The sequence below is a fragment of the Emydura macquarii genome, unplaced genomic scaffold (assembly GCF_026122565.2).
Source record: "Emydura macquarii macquarii isolate MOO-44397 ecotype Brisbane River unplaced genomic scaffold, CSIRO-AGI_Emac_v2 contig_587, whole genome shotgun sequence".
In the NCBI taxonomy this organism is placed as follows: Eukaryota; Metazoa; Chordata; order Testudines; family Chelidae; genus Emydura; species Emydura macquarii.
The window spans coordinates 7,476,263-7,491,395 of record NW_027130724.1 but is presented as its reverse complement, the minus strand read 5'-3'; the positions used below and the strand labels follow the sequence as shown (position 1 = coordinate 7,491,395).

Genomic DNA, 15,133 nt, shown 5'->3' with positions numbered 1-15,133 from the left:
GGGTTTTTTTGTTTTTTTTTCAGTTTTCATTTTCAAAGTTTTTTTGTTTTGTTTTTTGGGGGGAGGGAGGGAAGAGAAATTGCATTACCATGTTTAATTGGTTAGCTTAGCCACATGGTAGGATTTTTCAAAATTGAAACTTTTAGTTTTTGAAAATTCTTGGGTTTTGGCGGGAAAAAAAGTCTATAAAGATAATGCCAAATAAAATTTTGAATGAAAAAACCCAGTCAGCTTTGACAGCCAATGGAACAGAAACTTCCAACACTGTCTAACGTACAATGGCATTTTTTCCCTCCAGTTCTCCAAGCAGGTATACTAAATGTTGTCTATCTAGGTGTTTACACCAAACCTGTCTAGGGGATTTTTCAGTGTTATAAATAATGCACTGAAAACAAATATTTAAGACTATTTTCAAATTAAGGTCATGATCCTGCAACTTGTTACACACGATAGGCAAAGCTCATTGAAAGCAATAGGACTTCATGTGGACGCAACTGTCCACCCCCATGCAACAAGTTGCAGGATGGGGTTCTAAGGTGCTTCTCATATTTTCATTGGGCTTTGAAAGGATCTCTCAATAAACTTGTCCTCCAGCCATTCCAACCTCATGTGTTCTTATTTTAATATATACTAACAGAGTTGTGTGTAGAAATGTTGGAGTGCCCTGAAAGATTCAGATGGCCACTCCAACCTATGTTTATTGGTGGTTGTGATATCAACCTGGCTGAGAAACTGGGATGTCTGATGCTCAGATTTCTTAATCTCTAAGGAAGATTGTTTCAGCTTTTATTAAATGACAGTGCTATTTACTATATATTTTTAGACAGGAACATCCCTTATTTTGGGCAGAGCACGCAACTGGAAGTCATTAGACATTGGTCCTACTCCCATCTTTCCCACTATCTGTGTAGCCTTAGGGAAGTCAATTCACCTTTCTGTGTGTTTCCTCATTCATAGAAGAATGAAAAGAGAACAGGAAATTGAATTACAACAAAGTGCATGTTAACATGTTGCAAAGTACAAGCATTAATGTAAGTCTTCATGATTTGAAAATACTTTACAGTACATGAAATTGCTGGGCCATAGGGTTCGTTGCCCAAGTCTCACTCTTACTTCAGGAAATACTGCCAGCCCAATTCTGCTCAAGACTGAATTGCTGATTTTATTTACATGCAGGGGATGTTTGCTAAGACTACTTCATGACTCTGACCTCTAAAAGACACATTCAGTGAATTTGTACAATACCACATAGGGTAATTATGAGATATATCAGCACATAGTATTGATGTAAACAGCAAGGGCAGAACTGGAATAATATCTGCACAGCAACAACTCCTTCTAACGGAGCCTAATTCACACAGTACATCAGTACTAACTACAAACAAGTTAACACGCAACACAGAGGAAACACCTGGAAGTTTGGTTTTCACGGCATTGATGTGAAGATTTCACCACAATACTGAAGTAACAGAGCAAGGCTTATTAAGGCTGCAATCAGTCATTATTTACAGGAAGTCAAGGCTTCTCCTGTGTGCTGCAGAAATAATGGAATGTAATACAAAAGCAACTACAGCAACACAGTAGGTATAAATTCAGACTCTAAGAGCAATTAAAATTCTTACAGGTCAAAAGCCACTTCCAGGTTTCGAAATTTGGCATTCTGTTGGCTAATTTTATCAGGAAGCAATGTGTTCTAGTGATATGTCACTGGACTGGAAAACTGGGGATGTAGGTACTAATCCAAGCTCTGCCACGAACTAGGGCAATGACCTTGAGAAAGTCACTTTCCCTCTGTGCCTTGCTTCCCCTCCTACCCTTCATCTGTCTTGTCTTCTTTAATACAAATAAGGATAATAATTAATAAACTCCAAATGGAAATGTGCTATATTTTTGTGTCAGCTATTAATTTTACTCTGTGCCAATGATCATATCTGCACACTCCCCAAGAGAATTTAATTATTAACTGAATTAGGAAATGTCTGAGAATGCAGCATATGAATGTTTTTAATCTATGTAAAAGATGCATTACGTAAATGAGCATTTAGCAGCTCACTTATTCTTGCTGCAAATTCACTGCAGGTCACAGCTACACAATCTCTAAAGTATACTTAATTAAACAGTTACAGAACCCCATAAAACATCCAATTTTTAAATAAATAAAAATGTGGCATATTTCCAAACCTTCTCCCAACTCTGCAAAAATACATTGAGAGCTTGCCCCTGCACGATGCAAGTTGTATGATTAAATGGAAGGTAAAAGGCAGTGTGCTGGACAGAACTCTAAGAAACCTGATCTTGCATTAATGAGATTGCTGTTATGCAACCATGAAGTTACTCCTGCCTTGTAACGGGAGTAACATCAAAGATGAGCAAGGGCCCTGGGCCAGATTTGCAAAGATATTTAGTTCATTAATGATGCAGACAGGGTCTCAGAGGCATTTTTAAAAGGCCCTAAGCAGGTTAGGTGCTGTTGTATTAATTTCAATGGAATATATGGGTACAGAGAGTTAAAGGTATTAAGCAAGACCGTGTAACTGTCCAACATTACACAGTTAAATGAGGCTCAAGGTTGTATCTGCCTAGTTATTACATTGTACTGTATTAATATATAAAAATGCTAGAATGAAAATTATACTAAGCATAAGTTGCTTGATTGTTAAAAGTTCTGAGCACTCTAACTCCTCTGGCTGAACCACTCACAAATTCTGCTGAAATCAGCAATGAAAATCAAGCTTCGGTTGCATGTAATGCAAAGTATACTCTTCTAAATAGCTCAAGTGCTTAGCTTTTTGCTTTGAAAAACTCATGGTAAAAATACAAATTAGCACAATTTTCAACTGCAGAAAATATTTATATCTACCTCCTGATAGCGTCTGAATTATACTTTGTAAGCTCAAATTGGTTTTGTAACATGACACTAAAAGAGAAGGCAATATTTGAATAACTTTGGTCCGCTTGCGAGTTTTGGTAGAACAACAAGACCTGCTCTGCTGCTAACTTAGAGCCTGAGGGTCTGGCATTATCTCAGGCATAATTACATCACTTCACAGGAAAGGCTGACTTAGGTTAAGTATCTGAAGACAGATAACAGAAATAATAAGTTCCTAATATCCAATTGGTTAAAACCAGTATTGAGGACATATGCTAACCAGAGGAACTGATCATTTTTAAAAATTTGACTAAAGCGTCTCTCTCTGAGCAAGGATATATAAACTGATAACATAATTCTTCTCTTTAATAAAAGGCACATTTGCCATCTCAGAGAGAAAAATCCTCAGTTAAGAAATAAATCAAAGTAAATGTAATAGGATAAAACAAATTAACATTAGATATTTTTCTAGAGTCTCTCTCGGGAACACAAATCAGTCTGCCATCATCACCCTTTGGACTCAGAGCCAAAATGAAGCTAACGTTCATGGAGAAGAGTAATCTTACAATGGAGACAAAGCTGCTAGAGCTGCGGTGGTACAGGCAAGGACACGGAGTCACTGCCTGCTGCCACTTTTCATGACCATGCCTCCAGAGTTGTAGACCTTTCATCTAATTGGGCTTGAGTAGACAATCTCTTATGAATATCAGGGGTTCTATCCCAACTCAGCAGATGTCATGAAGAAAAATATCCAACAGACTCAGTAGATCTATAACTGAACATTGTCAGCTATCTGTGTAACTGTTCCAAAATATCAAATAGTCTAGATAAATTATGTCACTTTCATTAAGATGATCACAAGATCTTCTGATCATGAACTGGACAAAAGGTTGAACAATAAAATCATTGACCATTTTATAAAGTCCTAATTTAAAAATCCCTTAAAAATTCAAAAATAAATAAATAAACACAAATATTTTTAATGTAGATGCGGAACTGAGGAATTCTATGGCTTGATTATAAGCACAGAAATTCAAATATCCCATCATATATTTCACAGCAAATGGAGTCTAACTCTAATCTGCAGGCAATCAAATAAGCAAAGATCCCTTTTCAAGCAATGGCTTAACTTCCCTTTTCATTGATCTGAATAAAAAAATAAAAATAGCCATTAAAACAACATTTTTACAGAGTAAAAAGATTTTTCTTCATATTAATACTAATTTGCGGGATTTAATTCCTCACAGGATCCCACAAATTGAATAGTCGTTGCCGTAGACAAAAGGTATAGGTGCTGGAACTAGGGGTGCTGGGGATGCTAGAGCACCCCTCTCCTCCAGCTTGAAGTGGTTTCCATTATATACAGAGTTTGGTTCAATGACTCTCAGCATGCCCACTATAAACATTGTTCCAGCACCCCTAAAGTATGTCATTTATCAATGAGTACAAGCACATTTGAACTGAAAAATTAGATATCAAAAGCAAATTACAACAGATGTAGTCCCGTTTTCTAAAACTTCAACAAAGCAATTCAGTGTTTAAGTTTCAGTACACTGCTTTTCTCCCCAAACTCTCAGGATACTGTTTCCAATTCTTGAAGGAAGGATAAAAGCCAAGGGATTGCATTCAATTTCCACTGCTGCCATAGATTTCCTGTGACCTACGGCAAGTACTTTAATCACCTTGTGCCTCAGTTTCCCATTCTGCAAAATGATGATAATTATTCTTCATTACCTCCCAGAAACTTGATTCATTAATATTTGTATAGCACTTTGAAAATCCTACAGTAGAAGATCTGCTTTTTGTTTACTAAAACATTCTGTGTACAATATAAAGCTTTATTCAATACTGAGGATTATCTACCTTGAAATTGAAAAGTCAAAGCCATTTAGCTATATCAAAAGACAGTTCATTAATGTTAAAGTACTTAATACTGTAAGTAACATATTTTGTCAGTTCTCTTCAATATTTCTTCTACTCGCTTTACAAGTGCAAGGACAACTTGAACTGAGCTTTGCTAGAACAGAATAATGGCTCCTCCCAACTGGCTTGCCAGGGTTGTGGTTTTCCAAAATTCCAACTGCAAAGCACTAAAATATCCAAAAACCAAAACTAGATAAGCCCCAACTCAATCCAACATCATCATCTGAGTGCCTTCCAACTGCTTCTTTAAGATGTATCAGTGCTCCTCCAACTTTACAGACCACTTTTATTTTAAAAAAAAAATGTGCACAAGCCCCAGCCTCCCATGTACTAGAGACTTGAACTGGATAAAACTTTTCAAACACATTTTAAAAAAAAAGTGTAGATTTGACGACAAAATTGTTTCATGAATTTGTGTTGATATTACCAAATTGTTCACTTTGGGGGGAAAAAAACATAAAAATATTCCCAAAAATTGTTTCAATATTTTCAAAATTAAATGTTTCAATTTTTCAGTTTGCACTGAATTTTTGTTTCAAAATTTCTTTTAATTTTATCCATACAAATTCAAAAGGCAACTTTTAAAAGTTAATGTAGAAGATTCAGTCACCAGCTTGTGTGCCCCCTCAGGGTGGGCATAACGTAGTAGCTTTTCTGTCTCTGTCGCCCCCTGCAAGCACCTACTCAGTAATCTTTTGCTTCTTGCGGCTCAGCCTTCCACTTAGGATGCTTTGAACCTTACTCCTTCTGGGGTAACAAAAAGTCCAAATGAAAATCTGAACTTTCAGTGACCATGTATCAGGCCTTTAGCCCTGATCGAGGCTCATTAGTCTTTGCCCTTTTACTCCTTCCTGTGTTGATGTGGTAGGGGAACCCAGACCTGCCCCCTCCTCTGGGTTCCAGCCCATGGCCTGTCTGATAAGCAGCTAGGATCCCTGGGCTGCTTCCCATTGCAGGCATCTGTCATGGAGCTACACTCTCCAGTCCTCTCTCCCTGAAATTTCATCTCTTTGTGCAGCTTATCTCAGTCTGTTAATTTTATATCATTCTAGTTTTTAATCAAAATACGGAGTGGCACCAAGTCAAAAGCCTTAGAGAAGGGGAAGGGGAGCCATGTCTAGAATTCAGGGATCTGCTTGTGAAATATTTTAGAGCATCCCTGTTAGGAGAATTTTAGCTAGGTCATATTGAAAATTGCAATGTGTGTTAATTACAAGCTAGGACAAACATCTTGCTACTATATAGCCACCTTGTGAAAACAGTTCATTCAACAGGAAAAGCTAAACATATACAGCCAAATCAACTTGTATAAATTGTCTTGATTCAGTTGAAGTCAATGAAGTTATGACAATTTAGGATCTGGCCTAAAAGGTAATTTCTAGATAGAAAATTTGTTTTCACTTCTTTATTGTTTCACTGAAATGGAAGATCAGTTTCTAAAAACTATTTGAATGTTACTAGCCAGAATTCTGCTCTAGCTCTTTGGTATCTTTTAATGGAATTACAAAGAACTTCGAAGAAAGGTGATGATATGAGTATGCTTTATGTGCAAAAATGCTTGTATTAGTACTTTGCTAGCAAGAATTTTGAAAGGTTTTCTCCATTTCCATCTCACAGATCTTTACTAAGTGAGAACGGAAAAACCATTTGAACTGCCCACAGAGTCGAAGTTCAGAGACAATATGCATAGATCCCAAACAAACAGCATTTCAAAATCTGAATTCATACTCAAAAAATCTATAACACCCAGAGAAAATTAGGATGGGGTGGAGATGAGTTGAGTCTCCTCGGTTAGTATAGTCTACAAAGAACAGACAGAATGGTTTTTCTTTACATGTCCAAAACTGAACTCAAGTTGCAGTCTAGACTGGATTTTAAGATTGTATTTAAGAAGGCCCCCAAATGATGTAGGCTCCCTTTTGTGAGGCAGTGTGCAGCTGCTATTAAATGACTAAAGTGGATTAAACCAATTTGACCCATGAAGACCTTACGCTCCGATTCAGCAAACCTTTTATGCACATGCTTAAAGTTAAGTCTGCATAGAATTCCCATTCTAGTTCAGCAAACACACTTAAGCAAGTGCTTAAGTCCCATTGACTTTCAATGGAATTTAAGCAAATGCTTATGTGTGTGGCTAAATAGAGATGATATTACCTACATGGTTATGCTGAATTGGACCCTCAATGAGGAGGCACACAATAGGCAGAAAGATATCTAAGAATTAAAAAGAAGAGGACAAAGACCTCTTTCAACTATAAATGAGGCACTTGGCAGACAATTGTTAAGAATGCAGATCAAAGGAACCTGTGCACTGTGTTATCCATGCAGAAGTATGTTCAATAATAGATCATGGCAAATGGTGCTCATGATCAGAGACTGTAGCCAAGACAATCTACATCATGGTTTTCCTGAAGGATGTTTGCTCAGATGTAGGGAATGGAAATATTGAATCATGGAACAGATATCAAAAAGCCAAGTTCCCGAAAACTGTCCCAAGATGGGTTCAGTTTAATAGCCAAGGAAGAAAGGAACAGAAACAGTGAACAAACAATGTTTCCTGAACATGATGTTCTTTGACAGGATTGGTGAGAACACCTTTTTCTGCATTTTCTTGAAGCCATATATTAAATCTTTAAGATTACAAATCTGGGTAGGAAGAATAGTTTAGCCACAGTACTTTAGATTCCCCCCTCCCTCCACATTTTTCTCTTTGTTTTAGAGCACAGTATTTGTATTTTATCTGTAGATAATAAATAATTGGTAATACATAAGTAACATTACTTTTCTGGCAGAATGTATGTTAATTGGCAGAACATAACAAACTGCATCTGCTTGCCTCAAAAGCTGAACTGACAATGCTACAAGTTACCTTCAGCCTGCTTTAGAGAGGCCACAGACTTACATGTACAATGTGAAATCCTCAAGTACATTCAAATTAAGCAAATTAGGAAGAAGAAGGTTTGCAACAGAAGATCTAATGAAAAATATTCACCCTAAAGGATAACAGAATTGTGCATTCTTTCCTTATTTTTGTAAAAAAGGGGAAAAAAAATCCTCACTGTGAAAAAACCAGAGCATCTCTTATTCAGCACTCATCCTGAAGAGTCTTCTCAACTGCACCTGGTTCTGTTTGGGTGTGTTCAGAGAAGTGACAATCATGTGCGAGATGACCTAGATGGCTAGCCAAGGCAAAGACTATTGGTCCATTAGAAACACGGATCATGAATGCTTCTCTTGTGCAGGAGAAGGTGCTGCCCTGTTTTAAATAGGTGGAGGCCAGACTGTCAAAGAAGTTCAGCATGTTGGGTACTGAACTGCTTTGAAAAACTGACTGAGTGTCACATTTGGAGATGTTGGGTGCTGAGCGCTTGGAAACCTGGCCTCACGTGCTCAAACTATCTTCACTCTTCATCAGCCTCCCTGATTATCATCCTGACTCTACAGGCCTCTTTTTTTATTGAAGGCATCAAGAACATGGTGATGGACCATAGATTTCCTGGATCCCTGTCAGTCTTGTTTTTTCCAACCAGGTCATGGAACTATGGGCTTGCCTAGGTGAATGCTTAGTTCCTGGCAAGTTTTGCCTTCTGGGATCTACCCCACTTTGAAACAGGAGTAGATTAAAGCACACGAGGGAACTTTTAGTGTGTTCACATGGATAGCAAGCTAGCACGGGGTAGACTTACACTTCAGCTTGCTGTGAAATAAGTGTTTAAGTAGACAAGTCCAAAGACTGTACCAATATTGTGGCCAGTGATTATCTCCTACCAATGAACCTGAATCAGGTGTCCATATTATGTTTTTAACTTATATTTTTCTTTCATTGTCTTTATTGGTTTTAAAACAAGAATGCAAAGCTATTGAGATTACACAAAACTATGGCTACTAGGAGTTATTCTGAGAAATTCTATCTATCATAATTAAGACAGATAGCTATAAAAAGGGGAATAAGGACAACCCAAGGAATTAAAGACCAATCAGCTTAACTTAGTACCCAGAAAGATAACGGATCATATATTTAACAATCAATTTGCAAACACCTAGAAGATAATAAGATAAGTAACAGTCAACATAGATTTGTCAAGAACAAATTGTGTCAAACCAACCTAATAGCTTTCTTAGCAGGGTAACAGTGCTTGTGGATAGAGGGGAAGTGGTATATGTGGTATATGTTGACGTTAGTTGATACTGTCTCGCATGACCGTCTCATAAAGAAACTAGGGAAACACAACCTAGATAGAGCTACTATAAGGTGGCTGCATAACTAGTTGGAAAACCATTCCCAGAGAGTAATCATCAGTGGTTCATAGTCAAGCTGGAAGGGCATATCAAGTCGGGTCCTGCAAGAATCAGTGCTGTGACCGGTTCTGATCAATATCTTCATCAGAGATTTAGATAATGTCATAGAGAGTACACATATAAAGTTTGTGGATGATACCAAGCTGGGGGAGGGGGGTTACAAGTGCTCTGGAGGATAGGATTAAAATTCAAAATGATTTGGACAAACTGGAGAAATGATCTGAAGTAAATTGGATTAAATTAAGTAAGGACAAATACAAAGTACTCACTTAGGAAGGAACAATCAGTTGCATACCTACACAATGGGAAATGACTGCCTAGGAATGAGTATTGCAGAAAGGGATCTGGGGTCATAGTGGATCACAAGCTAAACATGAGTCAACAGTGTAACACTGTTGGAACAAAAAAAAAAGGAGGGGGGAACTTTCTGAGGTGTATTAGCTGGAGTGTTGTAAGCAAGACACAAAAAGTAATTCTTCCGCTCTACTCCATGCTGATTAGGCCTTAACTGGAGTACTGTGTCTAATTTTGGGCACCACATTTCAGGAAAGATATGGACAAATTGGAGAAGGGCAAAAAAAATGATGAAAACATGACCTATGAGGGAAGATTGAAAAAACTGGGTTTGCTTAGTCTGGAGAAGAAAAGACTGAGGGGAGACATGATAACAGTTTTCAAATACATAAAAGGCTGTTACAAGGAGGAGGGAGAAAAATAGTTCTCCTTAACCTCTGAAGATAGGACAAGAAGCAATGGGCTTAAATTGCAGCAAGGGTGGTTTAGATTGGACATTAGGAAAAACTTCCTAACTGTCAGGGTAGTTAAGCACTGGAATAAACTACCTAGGGAGGTTGTGGAATCTCTGTCATTGGAGATTTTTAAGAGCAGGTTAGACAAACACCTGTCAGGACTGGTCAAGATAGTACTTAGTCCTACCTTAATTGCAGGAGACTTCATTAGAAGACCTCTTGAGGTCCCTTCCAGTCCTATGATTCTATGGTAGCATCTGAATGGCTCCCAGTCTTTAATGTATTTATCCTCATAACAACCTTGTGAGGTAGGGAAGTAGTATTCCCATTTTACAGATAGGTAGGGCACAGAGAGGCAAAGTGACTTGCCCAAGATCACACAGGAAGCCTGTGACAAAGCAGGGACTTGAAACCAGGTCCCCCAACTCCTATGCTAATGTCTAGGACCACCTTTCCACTGCACCACCCTTCTTCTCCATTAGATCATCCTTCCACCGGGCTGTAGCCATCAGTGTGGTGATGTGACTCATCTCCTCTGCATGTCCTCATCAAACCCAGATTCTATAATTTTATTCTTTTTCCAGATCCTTGCCTCAATGGGACAGGGACCGGAATGAAAGACTGTGATTCACTGTTGCTTGCATGGAAGCAGAAGTATGCATCATACTAGTAGATAGAAGCATCGAGAAAAGTGGGGAAAAGGGAATTGTTCTTACCAATTATGCAAGGACTATGCCTGTGCTTTTCTTTGCCACAATGGCCAACAGCCTAGTGGCTCGATTTTAGGCAGAAGCTGTGGTCTGTGATGTATTTTTCATATATGGCTGGCCAGGCAGTTGCAACTGTTCCTCTTTGATTAAGACTTCTTGACTGTCATCCTTATTTCTATCCATAAGTAATCTAGATTACTGCAGCATTCTCCACCTAGAAATTAACTAGGGTACTAAAACTTCTATTTTAAATTAAAATACTTGGATTGGGGAATCCATCTAATCCAGAGCCACATCTCCAGCAATGCCCTGCACTATAATGGGGGCTTCAGCACAAGAATTTCCCAATTATTAAATGTACCAAATACCTAACTTTGTCATAATCAGGGTGGTGGGGAGACATATATATTATTCTCACAACTGATCATCTTATTCCCTGAAGTAAGGCCTGCCTACATTTTTATAGGCGAATTGGTCTCATATCAGCTAAGAAGAAGCTTTACTGTAATTGTAATGAACCAGTCATGCCTGGCAGAAGTACAACTTTCTTTGCTAAGATCAAGGTCAGTGTATGTTTTAGATGTGGCTGCATCTGCCACTGTTAATTTAAGTGTCATGTAAACCTTGCATTGAAGAAGTAGAGAAACATGCTTCATTGTCAAAGTCATGAAAAAACTACTTGCCAAATTGCCATTTCCTCATGCTGAATGGCAAGTTTTCTGAACCTTGGAAGTAGCTATATTAGTCTTCGTGAACAGGAAGAGAAAAAGCTATAAAGGTTTCAATAATAGCCTAAGTAGCATAATAAATGGGTGGACTCATGAGAGGGGTACTTATACACTTCAGTAGCAGGAGACCTGCAGTTTATGTGCTCATCAGTACATATTTTAGTGCCGGAAAAACAATGGTACCATATGTAGAAATTTAGGAGACAAAACACAAGGAATATTTTTGGAAAAAAAATCTCTCTCAAGAAAGAACACATGTCCTACTGTGTCCAAGATGCATGTCCAAAGATTGCAGGGCAAACAAATATAGTGCTACACACTTTCTTCCTGTGACCTTGATCTTAGTCTCACTATTGTTAAAAATCAAAGTCTGCCATGAGATTTAAAACCTCAAAAGGCAAGACTTCAAAAATAAAGTGTATTATGCAAATGAATATGCTGAATCACTGGTGATGTCCATCAATGTATTCCTTTTAAGGATTTGGAATGCTTAATGAGGATGATTCTGTTTAGTACAAAACAGTCATTCAGCAATAGCAAGGACACATCCTGGAAATAATGAGAGGAGGCATGGATGATCTAAAAGGTTATTTCCATCTCTCACTTGTATAGCCTTAGCATAAGTATCACCTTAAGAGGGGGTTTGACATGCAGTGCAACCATTATGACAGTCCACTAACTACACTCTTATAATTCAGAGAGGGAAGGGAAAGTTGAAGTACAGAATAGGATTCTCAGAACACTGCTGATAAACCATTTAATATATGCATGGGAAAAGATAATAAAAAAAGAGTGATTATCACTAGTAGATGCAAAAAAATTAGTGCATTTGTTGGAACATGCAAATGGGCAACTCTGGAGTCAATAGGCCTCAGTTCTGCCTCTTGCGCTTTAATTGAGAGGTGGCATGGAATCATTCCATGAATCATATCATTAAGGTAGCTGAAAAGAACAGAGTTTCCTATCATTCACAGCCTAATGAATGATGTTTTAGAATGCAAGAGAAGCAGAACATATATTTAGGGCTGTTCTAAAAGGTTCATACCGATTATTGCAGCACCTAAATTGTACTGTTATGTAGTGGTGTCTAGATACTATCACAAGGAGCACCTTGTAAATACCAAACATTAGACATGTAAGAGGACACTGGGTGGTCAAGGTCGGAGTATCATTGTGCTAGGCACTGTTTAAACACAAGGGAAGAAAGATGTTCCCTGCTCCAAAGTGCTTACAATGCATGGGCTTGATCCCACTAAGTGCTGAGCACTGTCCCCAATACACATGCTTAATTTTCAGCATGTGAGTAGCCTTACTGGCTTTAATAGGATTGCCCATATACTTAAAGCTACACAAGGGATTAAGTGTTTTACTGTGTCAGGGCTAGAACGCTCAACATCTACCAGGAACAAACCCTATGTTAAGAAAAGTCAGTACAAATTAAAGTAACAAACAATTGGAGGGTACCAGAAGGGAGGATAAGGGTAAAAGTAAGGAGAACACACATACAGCTTAGTTATGCACGTGGCTTGATTGTTCCAAATCACTTTAAAGGTATTCCCCCCGCTCCTCCCTTTACCAATAAAATATCCACAATCTACTGTTTCTGCACCATTATCTGTTGGGTTCATGTGATATCAAGAGAATGCTACAGTATATTCTCCCAACGAGGCAATTTGATTACAGTTCTACCACACATACTGGAACTCTTTTATATTATTGCACAATGCAGGATGTTAACTGTCATTTTATATTGCAAAATATACTATACTTACTACTCCCCACCACAGGGCATCTGCATAGCTGCCAAACTCGGTTTGTCCTGAATCATTCACAGCATCTTTTTCAGCCAGATACACAAAATAAGAGGAAAAAATCAAGCCCAGAAACCCAATGTACAAGGTAGTTATCAATTCCTGAAAGCAGAATAAAAACAAATAAAAATGCTGTTAAAGAACTTTGAACTATGTGACACTGAAATTTTTGTGCAAAATAATTAAAAAGGTAAAAAAAAAAGGGGGGGGGGGAATGTGTTAATTTCAGCAGTTTTTTTCAAATAGATCATCGAACACTTATCTGATGCAAATCAGTAGAGCTCCATTGTGCTCAGCAGAGCTCAGCAGAGGATCAGTGTTTTACAGAAATGTATGTGGGTTTCAATCACAGATATCAGATTTCAAAATAACTGACTGTTCATGATTTTTGCAAATAATCTGGTGGGTGGTGGGGTTGCAATTGAAAATTAGCTGTTAGGTAAAATTTTCAAGGGAGACCTGGGCACTTAGAAGCTTTAGGTCTCATTGAAAGTCAATGAAATTAAGTGAGACTTAGGTTTCTAAATGCCCGAGTCACTTCTGAAAATGGGATTTAGGTGAATGTTTTACGCTTGGGGAACTTACCTGCTGTCCTTTAAAGACAGTAAAGCAACAGTATTTGGATGAATTTAAACAATCACCACATGTCCCTAAATTCATATTATATATATATATAAAAACAACAAGATGACATCTGCCTACATTCCATGCTTCTATATCATATTGTTTACATGATCGGATACGATTTGAAATAAATAAGTTGTTTGAAAACATGGCTCAGTGATTACCTAGGAATTATAATCAATTTTCTCCTGCACAGCAATTGGGCACACATTTGATATGGTATTGGACACACAAAGGAATCTAAAGAAAAAAGGATCAGGACTGATTCCTGATGCATCAAATATCTGAGGTTTCTCTCTTTAGATTCACGCACAAGGGAACTTTAGTTCAGTAACAGTCAGCAGCTCAAACCCTCCATTAATTTAGCTTAAATGCTCCTGGCAAACCACAGAGCTCTGTTTTGCAAACCTGCAATGTGTGTTTTAAGAATAATATCTGTCTATGTTGTAGCCATATGACGACCAAATTCAGGCAGATTGGTGTGACACAGAAGACCTGAAAATGGTTATAACAGAGAAAAAATTTGTTGTCTTATTCTGTTCCGAGGCATAATTTCTAACTTACCTGTCTGTGTATGAAAACTACTGATCCCAACAGTCTCCATGTGCCTCCCTGACGGTCAACATGCAGCATTCGTAGAATCTGCAGAAAACGGATACCCCTGGAATACAAATTTTAAATAAGAGAAGATATAAAGGTCTGAGGATACAAGAGAAGGCATACAAGGGGAAGGGAAAGCTTTTTTCAAATGATAAATTAAAAGAGACATTGATTACATCATAGACAGGTTCTACATTAGCCTTACAGGTTCCTCCCTTCCTCCAATCTTTTATCCAGCTCAGCCTTAGACAGACCAATATGAGCAGCTGCGGGGTAAGGGGAATAGGCTTTCACTTCTATGCTTGGCAGGAATGCTGAATGAGTCAGGAATTCTAGAAACAGATTTAGAATGTTATAGAGATTGTTCTCTGGCTGATCTTTGCACCTCTCTTTTAAGAGTTCCAAGGAAAAAGCAGAGTGTGCAAGAACAGATAGCTTTTAACAGCTAGAAATTTGGCCTTCTTTTCTTCAGAAGTTTTTTCATCCACTGAACTAGGTAACAATTTGAGTTTCCAGAAACTTTCACATAGTTGATCAGTGGAATAACATTCTATCTAAGCAACTACCAGATATTCTTGGTATTAGAACAACAGAGCATCAACCTATCATTCAGAGAAACCAGCCAGGCTGACGTGAGCTATGTTCAATCATTGTGGGGCACATGGAAATATCATGGAAATTCCCTCAATATCTTTTCCAACAGTCAGGCTCTAACTCTAACTCCGTATATACTATGAAGAAGCAGACTAAAAAAGTCAGTGGATGTCCAAAAAGCAAAGTAGTTGGTAAAAGCCAACTAAGCTCATAAACGAGAACAAAA

General features: G+C 38.0%; 1 protein-coding gene across 4 annotated transcripts in view; it reads right to left on the bottom strand.

Moving 5' to 3' along the window:
- The window catches only part of KCNQ1 (potassium voltage-gated channel subfamily Q member 1), a 519,714-nt gene that overhangs the window by 336,552 nt on the left and 168,029 nt on the right, over nucleotides 1-15,133 (bottom strand). For all 4 annotated transcript variants that reach the window (XM_067540610.1, XM_067540611.1, XM_067540612.1 and 1 more), the window contains exons 5-6: nucleotides 14,278-14,374; nucleotides 13,051-13,191 (exon numbers count right to left, since the gene is read on the bottom strand). In XM_067540610.1, the coding sequence (XP_067396711.1) occupies nucleotides 13,051-13,191; nucleotides 14,278-14,374 (238 nt within the window). The remainder of the gene's footprint in view (nucleotides 1-13,050; nucleotides 13,192-14,277; nucleotides 14,375-15,133) is intronic.